Below are 12,032 nucleotides of genomic sequence, written 5' to 3' on the forward strand. Positions count from 1 at the left end.
AATGTTCTGTAGCATGAAAGTGTCCTTCATAATCACTTTTATTGCAGAAGCGACTTGAACCAGAGGACCCAGTGTTTGAATTGGCAGCAAGTTCACTGGTGATGAAAGGAGTGTCACTGCTGAGCATGGTGTCATCGTACTTGATTTGTTATTATCGTAAGAAAAGATGTTTTGGTTTTTTTGATGAGTTGTGAATGTCGCTAATTCTTACGCTGACTCCAGTATAGAGTCTAAGGCTACCACCGGCTTTCACTTTACTGATGATTACTATGAAAATTTCAAGATTGTGACTGTGTTGATCTGGAACCATTTCATCTGGAGCCACTTGCTGAAATTAAGGTTGTTCTACAAAGGTTTACAGAGGTAGGAAAAGCCCACTTTGTTGTTAAAGTGGGAAATGATGAGTTATTTATAGTCTTCCATGGTCTTTCAAATAGACAAATCAAATTAGTCCATTATTAGAAGTATAATTTTAGCATTACATGGGTTTTTTCCCCTCTCTTAATTTTAGCCAAATGTGTTGCAAGTTCAGTTGTAGCTTTGACAGAAAATGCATCTATTACTCTGCCAGCCCATATATCCAAAATGTAAATAAAAACTTCTTTGTTATTGTTGCTACTACACAGATGGGTCTAGTCAACACAATGCCTGACTCATACCTCATTCTCTCTCTCTTTGCCCCCTTCCAAAACACGTATGAAAAGAGCCTCAGAATTTTTTTTCTGATGATAAATTTGTTGTTGTACTTACCATCCCTTTTATGTTCTCCATATGTAGGGATCAGCTGTTAGTGTTCTATGCTCCTAAACTTTGTATTTGATATTTGTTTGATAATTACATTGGTCCATTAATTGGACTCTATGTTCTTAGCACTCTTGTCCAACCTAAATGATTCTGTGATTCTCTGTGTGTTTTAATTTAAGGATGTTCGGTTTTTACATGAGTACAAAGAGTGATTAATTTAAAGAAATCTGTATGTATGTGTGAGGTCTATGAAGTAATTTTATTGAGGTCTGTTTATCCTCAGTTTTGAGCCCACTGGGTATCGTGCTATTTTCCTGCTGGAAACTGTAACAATGTGTTTGAAGTGAGATTTCAATATGAAATACGGAACCGGCTGCAAAAATGCACAAAGTGATACTTGTCTTCTTCCTGAAATCTAGGCAAAATACCCTTTATGTCATGTTCCTGGTGCGTCAGCCCTGGGCAGCTTTGATCCAGCTGTTCATATGACTGCTCCTCTCGAAGAGCAGCGTTTCTGGCAGCTGTGACATACTGAGCTGTTCAGTGAGAAAACGTATTTCATTGTTGGTACTTACCCAGACGGATTTGAGTCAGGAGCAGTTCATCAGCTGCCGGAATCAGTATTTGTGGTTCCAGCTGCTTAGCAGGAGATGGCGCTTTGGGATTTCGAAGGAGCAAGAAGAGGGTGAAAGGAAAGTTCGTATTGGGTGAGTTCAGTAATTCAGTTGCTCAAGACTTGCTTAATAATGAGAACTCGTAATTCTTCCTGTCATTCCATTCTGTAATAGCTAGGTCTGAAGTGACACCAGAGGCTGGCTGTTAGAGCCCTGAGACTAATTAAATCCTCTGTGTGTGAAAACAGATAGTATCTTGGGGAAATACAGATTAACTGAGCAGTACTAACTGGATGCTCTAGGAAGAGAGGAACTTGTGCCCCGTGTTATTGGACAGCTGCCTGGATGAGGTTCTCTAGTCCCTCACAGAAACATGTTGACAAAACCAAGGAAGGTCGCTGATGGAAGGGTGGGAATTGTGTCCATCATACCAATGGGTTGTATAGGTGCTTTAAAAGGAATTTTTTCTTTCAAAGTTAAAATCTTCAAATGTACAGCTGATGCTCAATGAAATCCTGTGTAACTGGCCTTTACCAAGTGAAGTGTCTTGCCAATGCAGTGAGTTTCATGTGTTGACTGTTAGAGAAAATTTTGCATTATCTGAATTGAACTTATTTATTATGATGCTGTAAAACTGTGCTTTTTACCTTTTTTAAAGATTAGCTATGATTACAGTTTCTTGTATAATTTTACACTGAGAAGTTTGATGTGGTAGGAAGTTCTTTTCTACTACTGGTTGTATTCTCCATTTAGCATAGTTAATGCAACTCCCACTTTTGCTTTTTGTAGTCTGCTGGGACTTCATTAATGTTAAAACTTGGAAAGCATGTGACCGTAAAGTAGGAGGGAAACCTTTTATACTTGATTTACATTGAGACCAAAGACTAAATTCGCACCACCTGGGGATCGTTTCAAACGGTGGGAGATTGCTTGTTCCAAATGAAAAAGGTCACCCAGAGATTTGTGTCATCTCTGTGACAACGGTTACTGAGTTCAGTAGTGTGGGGTTACTTTTATTTGTTTAATGAGACTCTTGTCAAACTTCTAATCCCATGCAGACAAGTTTTGCTTTCCAATATCCTTTCTATTTCTTCTTTCTAACAGTTAGTGAGTTATTTCTAATAGAAATTAGAGTTTTATTTCTGCCTAGACTGTATGAGTATGCTGTTAGTATGCACCCTTTAAGCGACCTGGCATAGGCTAGAAATTATCAATAGTTATCAATAGACAGTGGAAACTTTAGGCTGTGTCCAGTTCCTCTGGTAGGTACTGCCAATCCTTGAACTCCTGGTGAAGTGCTCAGAGAGAGTACAGTACTGGAGAAAAGTGGCAGAGCCATTCTTGGAATGTGAAAGGGAAGATTGGCAATGAGATGAAGACTGATAGGGAATTGGGAGGATATATGAAAAGGCTGGTAGAGCAGCACTAACAGATAGGAGTGGGATCTCTTGGATCCCAGTAGATGGTCCCTGTAATGGAGGGAGCAGCAGAGAGAGTGTGCTAGTGCTGTAGGGGAGAGGGTGGGCCAGTGCTGCCAATACACTTGTCCTGGTTGGATATTTCTAGAGCATTTATGATTTCAGTAACTTTGCACTTCTCCTTGCCACACCAATCTTTCCTTCAGATTTTTATGATTGTTATGAATGTTAAAGTGCAGAAGGGGAGTGAGAGGTACAGAAGGTACAGAAATATTTAAATAACTCAAAGTTTGCAGACAGTAAATTTCAGATAGAGAATTTCGCCGTGCCGCTAGAACCCCACAGGCCTTCGCATTTAGCTACAACAATCCCTGAGATTTTCTGCTCCGAAGGAAGCACTTAATTTTCTTCTGTGGAATGCAATATAGCATAATGAAAAAAGTGTATTAAAATAATGTAGCAGAGTAGTGAGGGTTATTTCTGTCAGTGCTGCTATGAAAAGGTGGTGCTGGAACAACAATGTCAGAACAGGTAGTGGCAGGTATAAGTATAAAGTAACTTGTCTTTTCTGGAAGCAAGGAAACAGAAAGCCATATTGTGACATAAAAGTTACTGTGAGAAAGATAGAATTATTCATTTACAGTATGTACAAAATTGAGATGGGGAACATTTTGAAGCTGAATAATGTGTTGAGGTGCAGTTGGGAAATCTTGACTTTCAGCAGCAATAACTTCATTGACATCTGAAATAACTTCTCCTGTGATTCAACATGCAGCTGTTCTGTCTATATCTCCTGCTTTTCTGCTTCAAACCTGAATTCCAAGAAATCTGCCTATGACTCAATTAATACAGAATTATGACATCAGAGTAGGCTATTGTGTAGTCAGTAATGTCGTTTTTCCCCTCTCTCTTGTCCAGATCTCAATTGTTTTCTTGGGAGGTTAATTGAGATGAAGTGACATAAAATGCCTCTGAGGGCCATGGACTAATGCAGCAAAAGTGTTTACTGTGCCTGAATCACTTCTCCATATCTGAAAAATTCATTGACTCATGCCATATATTTTCTAGTTTTGAGAGATTTTATTTAATTGCAGCTTTTGATGAGCTTGAAAGTAGTAGCAATTAGGCATGCACATCTAGCCCATATGGTCTGAGAAAAGCAGCATGCACCATTTGCTTAGCATATTGCCCACTAAGACCTCTGGATATCACAGTGAGGTTGTAAAGCATTATGCAGGTGCTTAGGATGCTGTTATTCAAGAACCTTCATGTTGTTGCTAAACTACAGTTCCCGATTTAAATGGAGCACGGGCTTGCTCCCTTTTCAGGAGACCAAGAAATTTGTTTTAACCAGTGGTCAAAATTATGCTTAGGCTGAATGTTAGGAACTAGATTTGTTTGATTGGGTCACATTTAGTGTACTGCTGTGCATCCTAGAAGTCATGGAGGAGAGGGGAGCCTGGAGACAATACAAGGAGTAGTGATCATTTTGCCATGTGTGCAGCTGGAATCTGCAGTGGATGAGCAGTCTGGGCAGTGCTAAGGCCCTGCAGCCTGTGGTTCCACAGGCACTGCTGTCTGACACAAGTGTGTGGTGTGTGCTGAGAAGGTTAGTCTTACACCTATCATCCTCCCTTCAGTGCTAGTGACTGTGTACCTAGGCAGTAATGAAAAACTAATCTGGTTTCAAATCCATTGTTGTTTTTTCTTGGGGCCACTGAAGTCAAGAGTGAGGCAAGTGAATTTGGGAAGGCAGAACTTCCCCTTCTGTTATTGGTGAAAGCTTATGCTGGAATAAATAGAAGTTACTGGTTTGCAATGTTTTTTTTTTTTTCCTACCCTCCCTCCAAGACGGAAGTAAATGGTGCTGTTGGTAAAAAAAAAAAAGTAAAAAAGCCACTGGTAGCTTCTTTATGTGTGAGCTTTGTTACTGAGCAAGTCAGAACAGATTTCTAATGTCAGGAAACTTAGAAGTTCTTTCTGGAAATCCTTATTTATGTTTGGTCTGTCCAGGCACTTTCCCCCCCTTTTTCATTATACTTACTCTCCATTTGAGAAAAGAGGAGGATGTTTTATGGTGACCAGCAGTCCATTACTATGTTTTAAGGCTGTAGCAATTTATACAATATTGACCTTGCAAAATAACTAACTAAATGTCTGCTACCCACAGCTCCTCCTGATTGTAAGAGGGGACTTAGTTGAGGTTGCTCAGTGTATCACACAATCGGAATGCTTGGTAGCATTTCCATTTTGCAAAAGTGTTACTGAGAGGATATATTTAATAGGAAGGATGTCATCATCAACTTGATCTTTTCAAATAAAACACAATGTTTCTTTGATGTTCTTTTGAACCTTAGTGTTTAATGTTTTCTGCATACTGCATCAGTGAAAAAGCAATTATTTAAATACCTGCTATAAAACCAGTGAATCTCCAGAAAAGAATGTTCTGACTGTTTGCTGTATAACAGTTCCTGAGAGGCAAATGAAGGCATAGTGCAAAGTAGAGCTGTATGTACTGGAGAACAAAAATGAAACAGAGGTGGATAGTTGTCAAAAGGGTGTGGCTAACATCTTCACGAATATGCTGAAGGTGTTGGTACTCTGGATACACTTGTAGAATTTACCTTGAAAAATAGCTTGTCTTGGCAGCTATGGACAGCTTATGAGAGTTGATGAGCATCATCATCACTGCTCAAGAGCAGAAATCCTAACTAATGTCTCAGCAAGATAATAAAGAGAGTCACCAAGTTTTGGTTTGGATACGATTTTGATTTTGCTTTTTTCTTTGGTGGGTTGCTTTTGCTTTTGTTTGTTTGAGGGTTTTTTTAATAGCCGGAGTAAGTAAAAGTTCAGCAGATAAGTAAATGAAGGATAGTTGAAGAGTTTATAAAGCAGAACTCTTGGGTTGTGTGTTGTCCTTTACTCCTACAGGAGAAAACTAGAATGTGACAGGAAGAAACGTGCATAAAACATGATACTTTAGAAGGCTTTTTGGACTACTGCAAAAATCTTCTTCATTTGTGAACTATTTCTGGTTCATCAGCTTTGTGGCCCCTTTGTGGGACTCTCTGCAGTATGTCTGTGTCTCTCCTGTACTGGGGAGACCAAAACTAGACACAGCACTCCAGGTGTGGCTTCATCAGTGCTGAGCAGAGGGGCAGGATCACCTCCCTCGACCTGCTGACAATGCTCTTCTTAATGCATCCCACTCGGTCTGCAGGAATGGTCACGCTCCTGGTCTCTCTGCAGCCTGGTGCCTCCAGGATCAAGGTCCTTTCCTGCAGAGCAGCTTCCTAGCTGGGTGGTCCCCAGCATATATTGGTGCATGTATTAAGAAAGTAATTTTCTTTCTGCTTCATAGGTCTGTTGTTAGAATGAAGTTTAAAATGGTTTTTAGCAGGTTATTTTCTACTGTTGTGGTGATAAAATGAATTTTAATAAACTTTCCAGTATAATTGTGATGACTGCTGAAATTTCAACAATTCTTTAGGAACGTAATGATTTGTAAGCCTTGCTCAAGTGAAGAATTTCTGAGGACATTGTGAGTATCCAAGTAAATGGCAGTGCTAGATTACAAGGCTTTTTAACCTGTGCTAATTAGATTAAAATTTCTAGCTTGTTAACTGAGGTGTACTGATTTGGATGGAAGACAAAGTAGTGCGCGTGTAGACTTCTACCACGTAGATGAGTTGCTGCAAAAGTGTTTTCTGTTGTCACTGGATCTGATTCAAATGCAAAATTTATTTCCTTGGTGTATCAGTGTATCATATTAGACATCCTGAGGAAAATTACGTTAAGTATTACTAAAGTATGTTCTGCACATAATTGACTTTATTTTCTTTATTGGAGAGTGATGCTGTTCTGAAACAGAATTTAGTATATCTGAATTGTCTGGTTCTAGCTGCATTATGATGGAATAGAAAGTCCAAAAAACCCAATAGTCACTTTGGTGACAGTTTATTTCCCATGAATTTTCCATAGGTCAACAGCAATTGAGGTAATAAGGACTTCCAGTTTAACTCTGACACTGATATGTTCAGTGCTACCTCTAGCCATTGAAGTATTTCTTTTCTGTAATTCATGCTTTTAAACTGTTTCTGGGAGAGTTCTGTGAATTTTGTGTAGATGCCCAGGTTGTTAAAGTATTTTAAACATATGTATGGGTTATGTCTTTTTTCTTCCCTTTTAAGAGCAGGAAATATAAAATCCCCACAAAGCCCACTAGATTGCATCTCAATAATGGAGATGCAATATAAGGGAATTTATAGGGGTGTTTTTGATAAAAGTAGATTACTTTTTTATCACAATGAAAAATTAGGATGAATCCCAGTAACCATAAGTGCATATCAAAATATAACATTACAGGAATTCCTGGTAACTGCCTTGGTTCAAGAAAGAAAAATACCACTTTATATAGGTTTTCTTGCAGTGGCACATGATTTACTGCTTATCCTCATTCTGTGTTGACATGATCTGGAATAACTTTTATGGCACTTGAGGCCATCTCTTCCAAGGTTGCATAGTATCATTTGGTCACTGAAATCATTAAGTTAATAGTGATTTACACTACTACAGCATCCTCTGTGAAAGATACCCCTTCATCTGCTGAAGGAAGGCAGCTGAACATACATTCTCCTCTTGTCTGTTATCACTAAAAGCAAAGCAGGTAAGCTTAAATCACCATGGTGTTTCAGTGGGCTAGAAATGTATAGCCATTTGAAGGATACTCATGTTTTAAAGTTGCTCAATATTTGTCTGAAGTCATCTCCCCACACTGCTGTTGCACTGTTAAGGGAGATGAGTAAGAAGATTCTGTATTCAAAGGCGAAGAGGAGGCTTTTCATGCTCACTGAATCAATGCTTTATGCCTAACTGAAAACTGAACCTAAATCAAGTGCCTGTGTTGCTGCTTAGTAAATTGAATTTCTTCTAGTAGTTTCACTTCAAGAAATGTTGGTGTCCTGTCCTCCTTCAACCTCTTGGCTACTCCAAAGAAGCAAGCTACAAGAGGTATGTTGGTACCCAGCTCATATGATTAATTCAGTTCTACACACATATCAAATCAGTAACTAGCAAAGAAGGGTCCAAGGAGGACTGAGTCTGAGAGTCTGGAGTTTTCAGTGAGTGACAGGTACAATAAGCAGGGATGACTGGACTGAATCCAGCCAGTTTATAAATGGAGAAGTCAGCACTGGTAGCATGTCACAAGAGTGTAAGCATAAGATTTATTCAAGGAATATTTAATTAAACTGGAAGGTAATGGAAGATACAGTGTATAGCTCTTCCATTACAGAAAGTACTAGATTGCTTAGATGATTTATTACTGGGGAGAAGTAATGGCTTCATGTTTTTTCCAAGACACAGAATGAAAGTGATATGACATTTTAAAACTACACAGATTGCATTGATATAAATGTAAGAATTTTTGTTAGGCGGAGTTGGTTTTTTTGATCGTACATGCAAAAGCAATACATTCTGATAGCATGTGTGAAAAGTTTCAGGTAATGCTGTTTAAAAAGTACTTTTGACAAGCAGTACAAAAGTCAGAAATGGAACCATAGGCTGTAATTCAGTTCCTTGTGCCCATGTATTTTGTGAATTGATAGTTATTGGTAGGCATGGCACTTCCGTGATATAATTTATTGTCTATTAGTATGTTCTCTGTTAAAATGCTTCTACGATTCCCTAGAAAGACTTGTCATTCTTTTTTCTTCTTTTCTTTTTTTCACCCTGTGATTTTGGGTATTTTGGAATGGAGAAAATTTGGGTGGATGTACTGCTTGTCAGCTGGAGTTTGACAGTGCTGCATGTTTACATTGTTGGGCAATTATGTATTTTGTATTCTCTACAAGTTGCGTAAGGGGAAGCTGATCTTTGCAATGCATTTTTCAGGGGCATAGTTTTAAAAACCAGTAGCATAGTAACTGGGGGTTAATTGAGCAATACCTTCAGCAACAAGGTGCCTTGCAGTGAGTGAATGTCAGTTTTCTTCCTAGACTAGGCTATAATTTTTTTCCAAGTGAAATCTTCTTCTGACAATCACATTGTGCAGTGAGCACTGCTGATCCTTTACTTTTGGAATATTTTGCTTATTTATAGATTCTGTTCTTAAGGCTGTCTTCAAAAAGTTCAGTGGAAAACAGCTCTGTCTACTTTGTATGACCTAGTAATTAATATATTCTCTCCAGACCTTGAATGGCGCTTCATGTTTTCTGTTTCCCAGTATGCAGCCTTCCATGTGAAACCTTTCTGATGGTTTGGCCACAAAGTCACTCTTTTCATTTACTGAGTTGACCCCACAAATAAAAGTAAGGCTGGTGAAAGATACTATGTGAAAGAGCATGTGTTTTGAGATGACAGTCTTTTAGAAATAAGTATTGTATTGGATGGGACAAAAGGGCAGATTTTGGTAAAGTTTGGATAGACTTCAGTATCAAAAAATTTTGTGTGCAGTGTATTAAACCAACTGAAAATGTGTAGTAGTATTTGTAATCCAGCATTATAATTTGTGCTGTCATATAAATACTTTTGCACAAGCAGTTACCAGTTTCAAGAAGGCTTTTGGTTAAAGACACTGAAATATAGAGACAAACTTTGTGTCTTAAGCTTGAAACAATGGAGACTTGGTGTGAGAAAAGGGGAGAGAAAAGCTGTCAATTACCACCCTCCTTTTTATGCATAAGTGAAATGTGAGAATTTAAACTATGTAATAAGGTCCTACAATAAACTTCTGGGAATGGGAGTGTTATAGGAGAGGTAGAGATGCATGTATTTTAAGAATTTAGGTCTTGAAACATGCTTTAAACAATAAAAAGTTAACCAAAGCATTAATATTTAGAGAGCTCTTAGGAAGAGGGCATTTGAGGGGGGAAGATATAAAGACTTTTCTTTAGTCAGGCTGTTTGAGGTTTTCTTTATACTGTACCATGCAGTATTTGTGGAAAAGACATCGTATTCAAGTCATCTATCATGTTCACTTGCATTTATGCCTAAATCCTTTGCAGGATGGTCTGCTGTTACGAATCTGTTTCTTTTGTGACACTTGAGCTTCTCAAGGTATACAAAATGGAGCAAAGAAACTTTTATCCAGACAGGAGGAGAATTTCACTCTAGGGTACAGATTATTACTTTGTTCTAGAGCATCAGAAGATATTTTTGGTTACTTCTTTTGACAAAATGTTAGTATATAGGTGGGCTGCCCCAGTGAAATCTCTTATAATCAGACCTGCAGTATCCAAATCAGTGAGACAAGGCGCTGTCCTTTAAGTTGTCGTCCTATTGAGCTGTGTCATGGCCAGAATGGAGATAGGACATCAGAACTCTGCTCATGTCATTGTCTCTCCCAGAACTTTTACAACTGGGTTGTAGAAGCCATACGGTCAAAATTGTTTTACCCTCTATAATAAAAGGGGTACCTCTCAGAATTCCCTTCTTTTTGAAGGAATCTCTGCTTCCAAAATAGTCAAAAGTTAACCAGGGCATTGAGCACTTCTGCACCAAAGGCATGTGCTGTTTCTCATGTGTAGTTAGAATTCCTGAGTTCACTTTTATTTCTGATTTTTGTATTCTGTAATATCTCTGATAACATGCTTCTCTGTCTGCTATAATGTTCCATGCTGTTCTGCTTACCCATCTAGACAAGAATAATGAAAATTCCATGTCACTGCTGTTGTCTGTCTTACAGATACCAGTTTCTCTTAGCTCATGGATGTTGTAACTGTTCTTGTCAGATCATAGTGCCAATCAGTACTAGCTGCAGTACTGTCTCTTCCTAGTCAGTTATGGGATTTAAATTTTTGTCAGAAAATATTTAGACTAAATATTCTGTGGCATCTTAGATATAGTTAATATTAGCTTCTATTCTGCTTGAAATGTCAAAGCCCTCGGTTGCACACATCTGTGTAATGTGAACATGATTCTTGTTTCTTTCAGAACTGTCCTTCTGTAGATCTACTTGTTTCTGATCTTGTTAGATAAAACATTTCAGAGGAAAGATTTGACTTTGTTTTGCAACATCCACTCTACTGCGCAGAAAATTTGTGGTGTAGCTGCTGTATGCTGCCTTTAAAACAAAGATAAAATTCAACACAGTAAAAATAACTTCCTGGTTAGGGGACCAAGACAGTGTTGCAGTTCTACGTAGAGAACATACAGAATGGGAAGTGGTTTCAATTTTTGTCATGAGAAGTGTATGCCGCAACACGTAATGTTGCCATGTCAAATCTCATACCAGTTACAGGAGTTCTCAGTTGAGTATTTTACATTTGCTGATTTCAATTTAGATTTGTATTCTCTGCAGAATAAATACAGTAAACTGTCTGTTGGTATGACTGATGGGCTCTTGAGTAATGAAGCTGGGGACTGAAATAGCAAAAAGGGTGGATCTGCTGTTGCCAGTATGGGTGGGGGCTGCTGAGTTTTACAGGATGAAGCAGCTGTATGTAAAGATGCTTTTCAGCCACTCTTAAGGTAACTGTGAAAATAATACTATTAATACATGTTGGAAAACCAGTGAGGCTTTAATAGAAGTAAATGTGGCTTCTCCAGTCTGTGGGCTGCTGGTCCCATTTGGGAAGGCATCTACATTAATCTGACATCTTGTTTAGCACTGATAACACTAGAGAGTCCAGTTAAAATATTTCAAGAAGACGTCCCTATACAAGACTACACTGATTGTCCACTAATGTGTATTGAATTTTAGCTAAATACAGCCCCGGGTGCTGTGCTGGAAAGCAGGGAAGCTTGCTACTCAAGCTCTTAATTTCTTTTATATTGATTTGACTACTAATGATATAACCTTTTACTCTAATTAACTGACATCTGCATTAGGCTGAAAAAGAGCCCCCTGCTTGAAGCTGTCCACTTGTTTGTGTTATGAAATGTGTCCTTCTGTTATGTTATATTTTGCCCAGATTAGCTCAGTCTGTGCAAAATAGACCATCTAAAGGATTGACTTTCCTTTTAAATACTTTGTAAAGCAGGTTTATCTTTTTGTCTCCATTTCTGCCTGTTTTTCCAGGAGTTATGTTTCTGGGAAGCCTATCCAGAGCTGGTTCACTGACTGGGTGCTTTTCTAAACCTTCCTTCCCCATGGACTATTAGCTCCTTTGACTGATTTGAGGCTGCCAAGAAAGGTGTAAATTGAGATGAAGATGGGCTATGAAGACCTGAGGATAATGGGTCATTTTGTATGATTTAGGCTATGAAACAGCTATGAGATGTAAGGGACTTAAGCTAAAAAACATTGCTAGATTGG

General features: G+C 38.5%; 1 protein-coding gene across 1 annotated transcript in view; it reads left to right on the forward strand.

Moving 5' to 3' along the window:
- Positions 1-110: 110 nt before the first annotated feature.
- The window catches only part of LOC103611508 (C-terminal-binding protein 2), a 61,133-nt gene continuing 49,211 nt past the window's right edge, over positions 111-12,032 (forward strand). The window contains exon 1 of the mRNA XM_008629041.2: positions 111-156. Coding sequence (XP_008627263.2) covers positions 126-156 — 31 coding nt within the window. The 5' untranslated portion in view covers positions 111-125. The remainder of the gene's footprint in view (positions 157-12,032) is intronic.

Source organism: Corvus brachyrhynchos, unplaced genomic scaffold (assembly GCF_000691975.1).
Source record: "Corvus brachyrhynchos isolate BGI_N302 unplaced genomic scaffold, ASM69197v1 scaffold21, whole genome shotgun sequence".
In the NCBI taxonomy this organism is placed as follows: Eukaryota; Metazoa; Chordata; class Aves; order Passeriformes; family Corvidae; genus Corvus; species Corvus brachyrhynchos.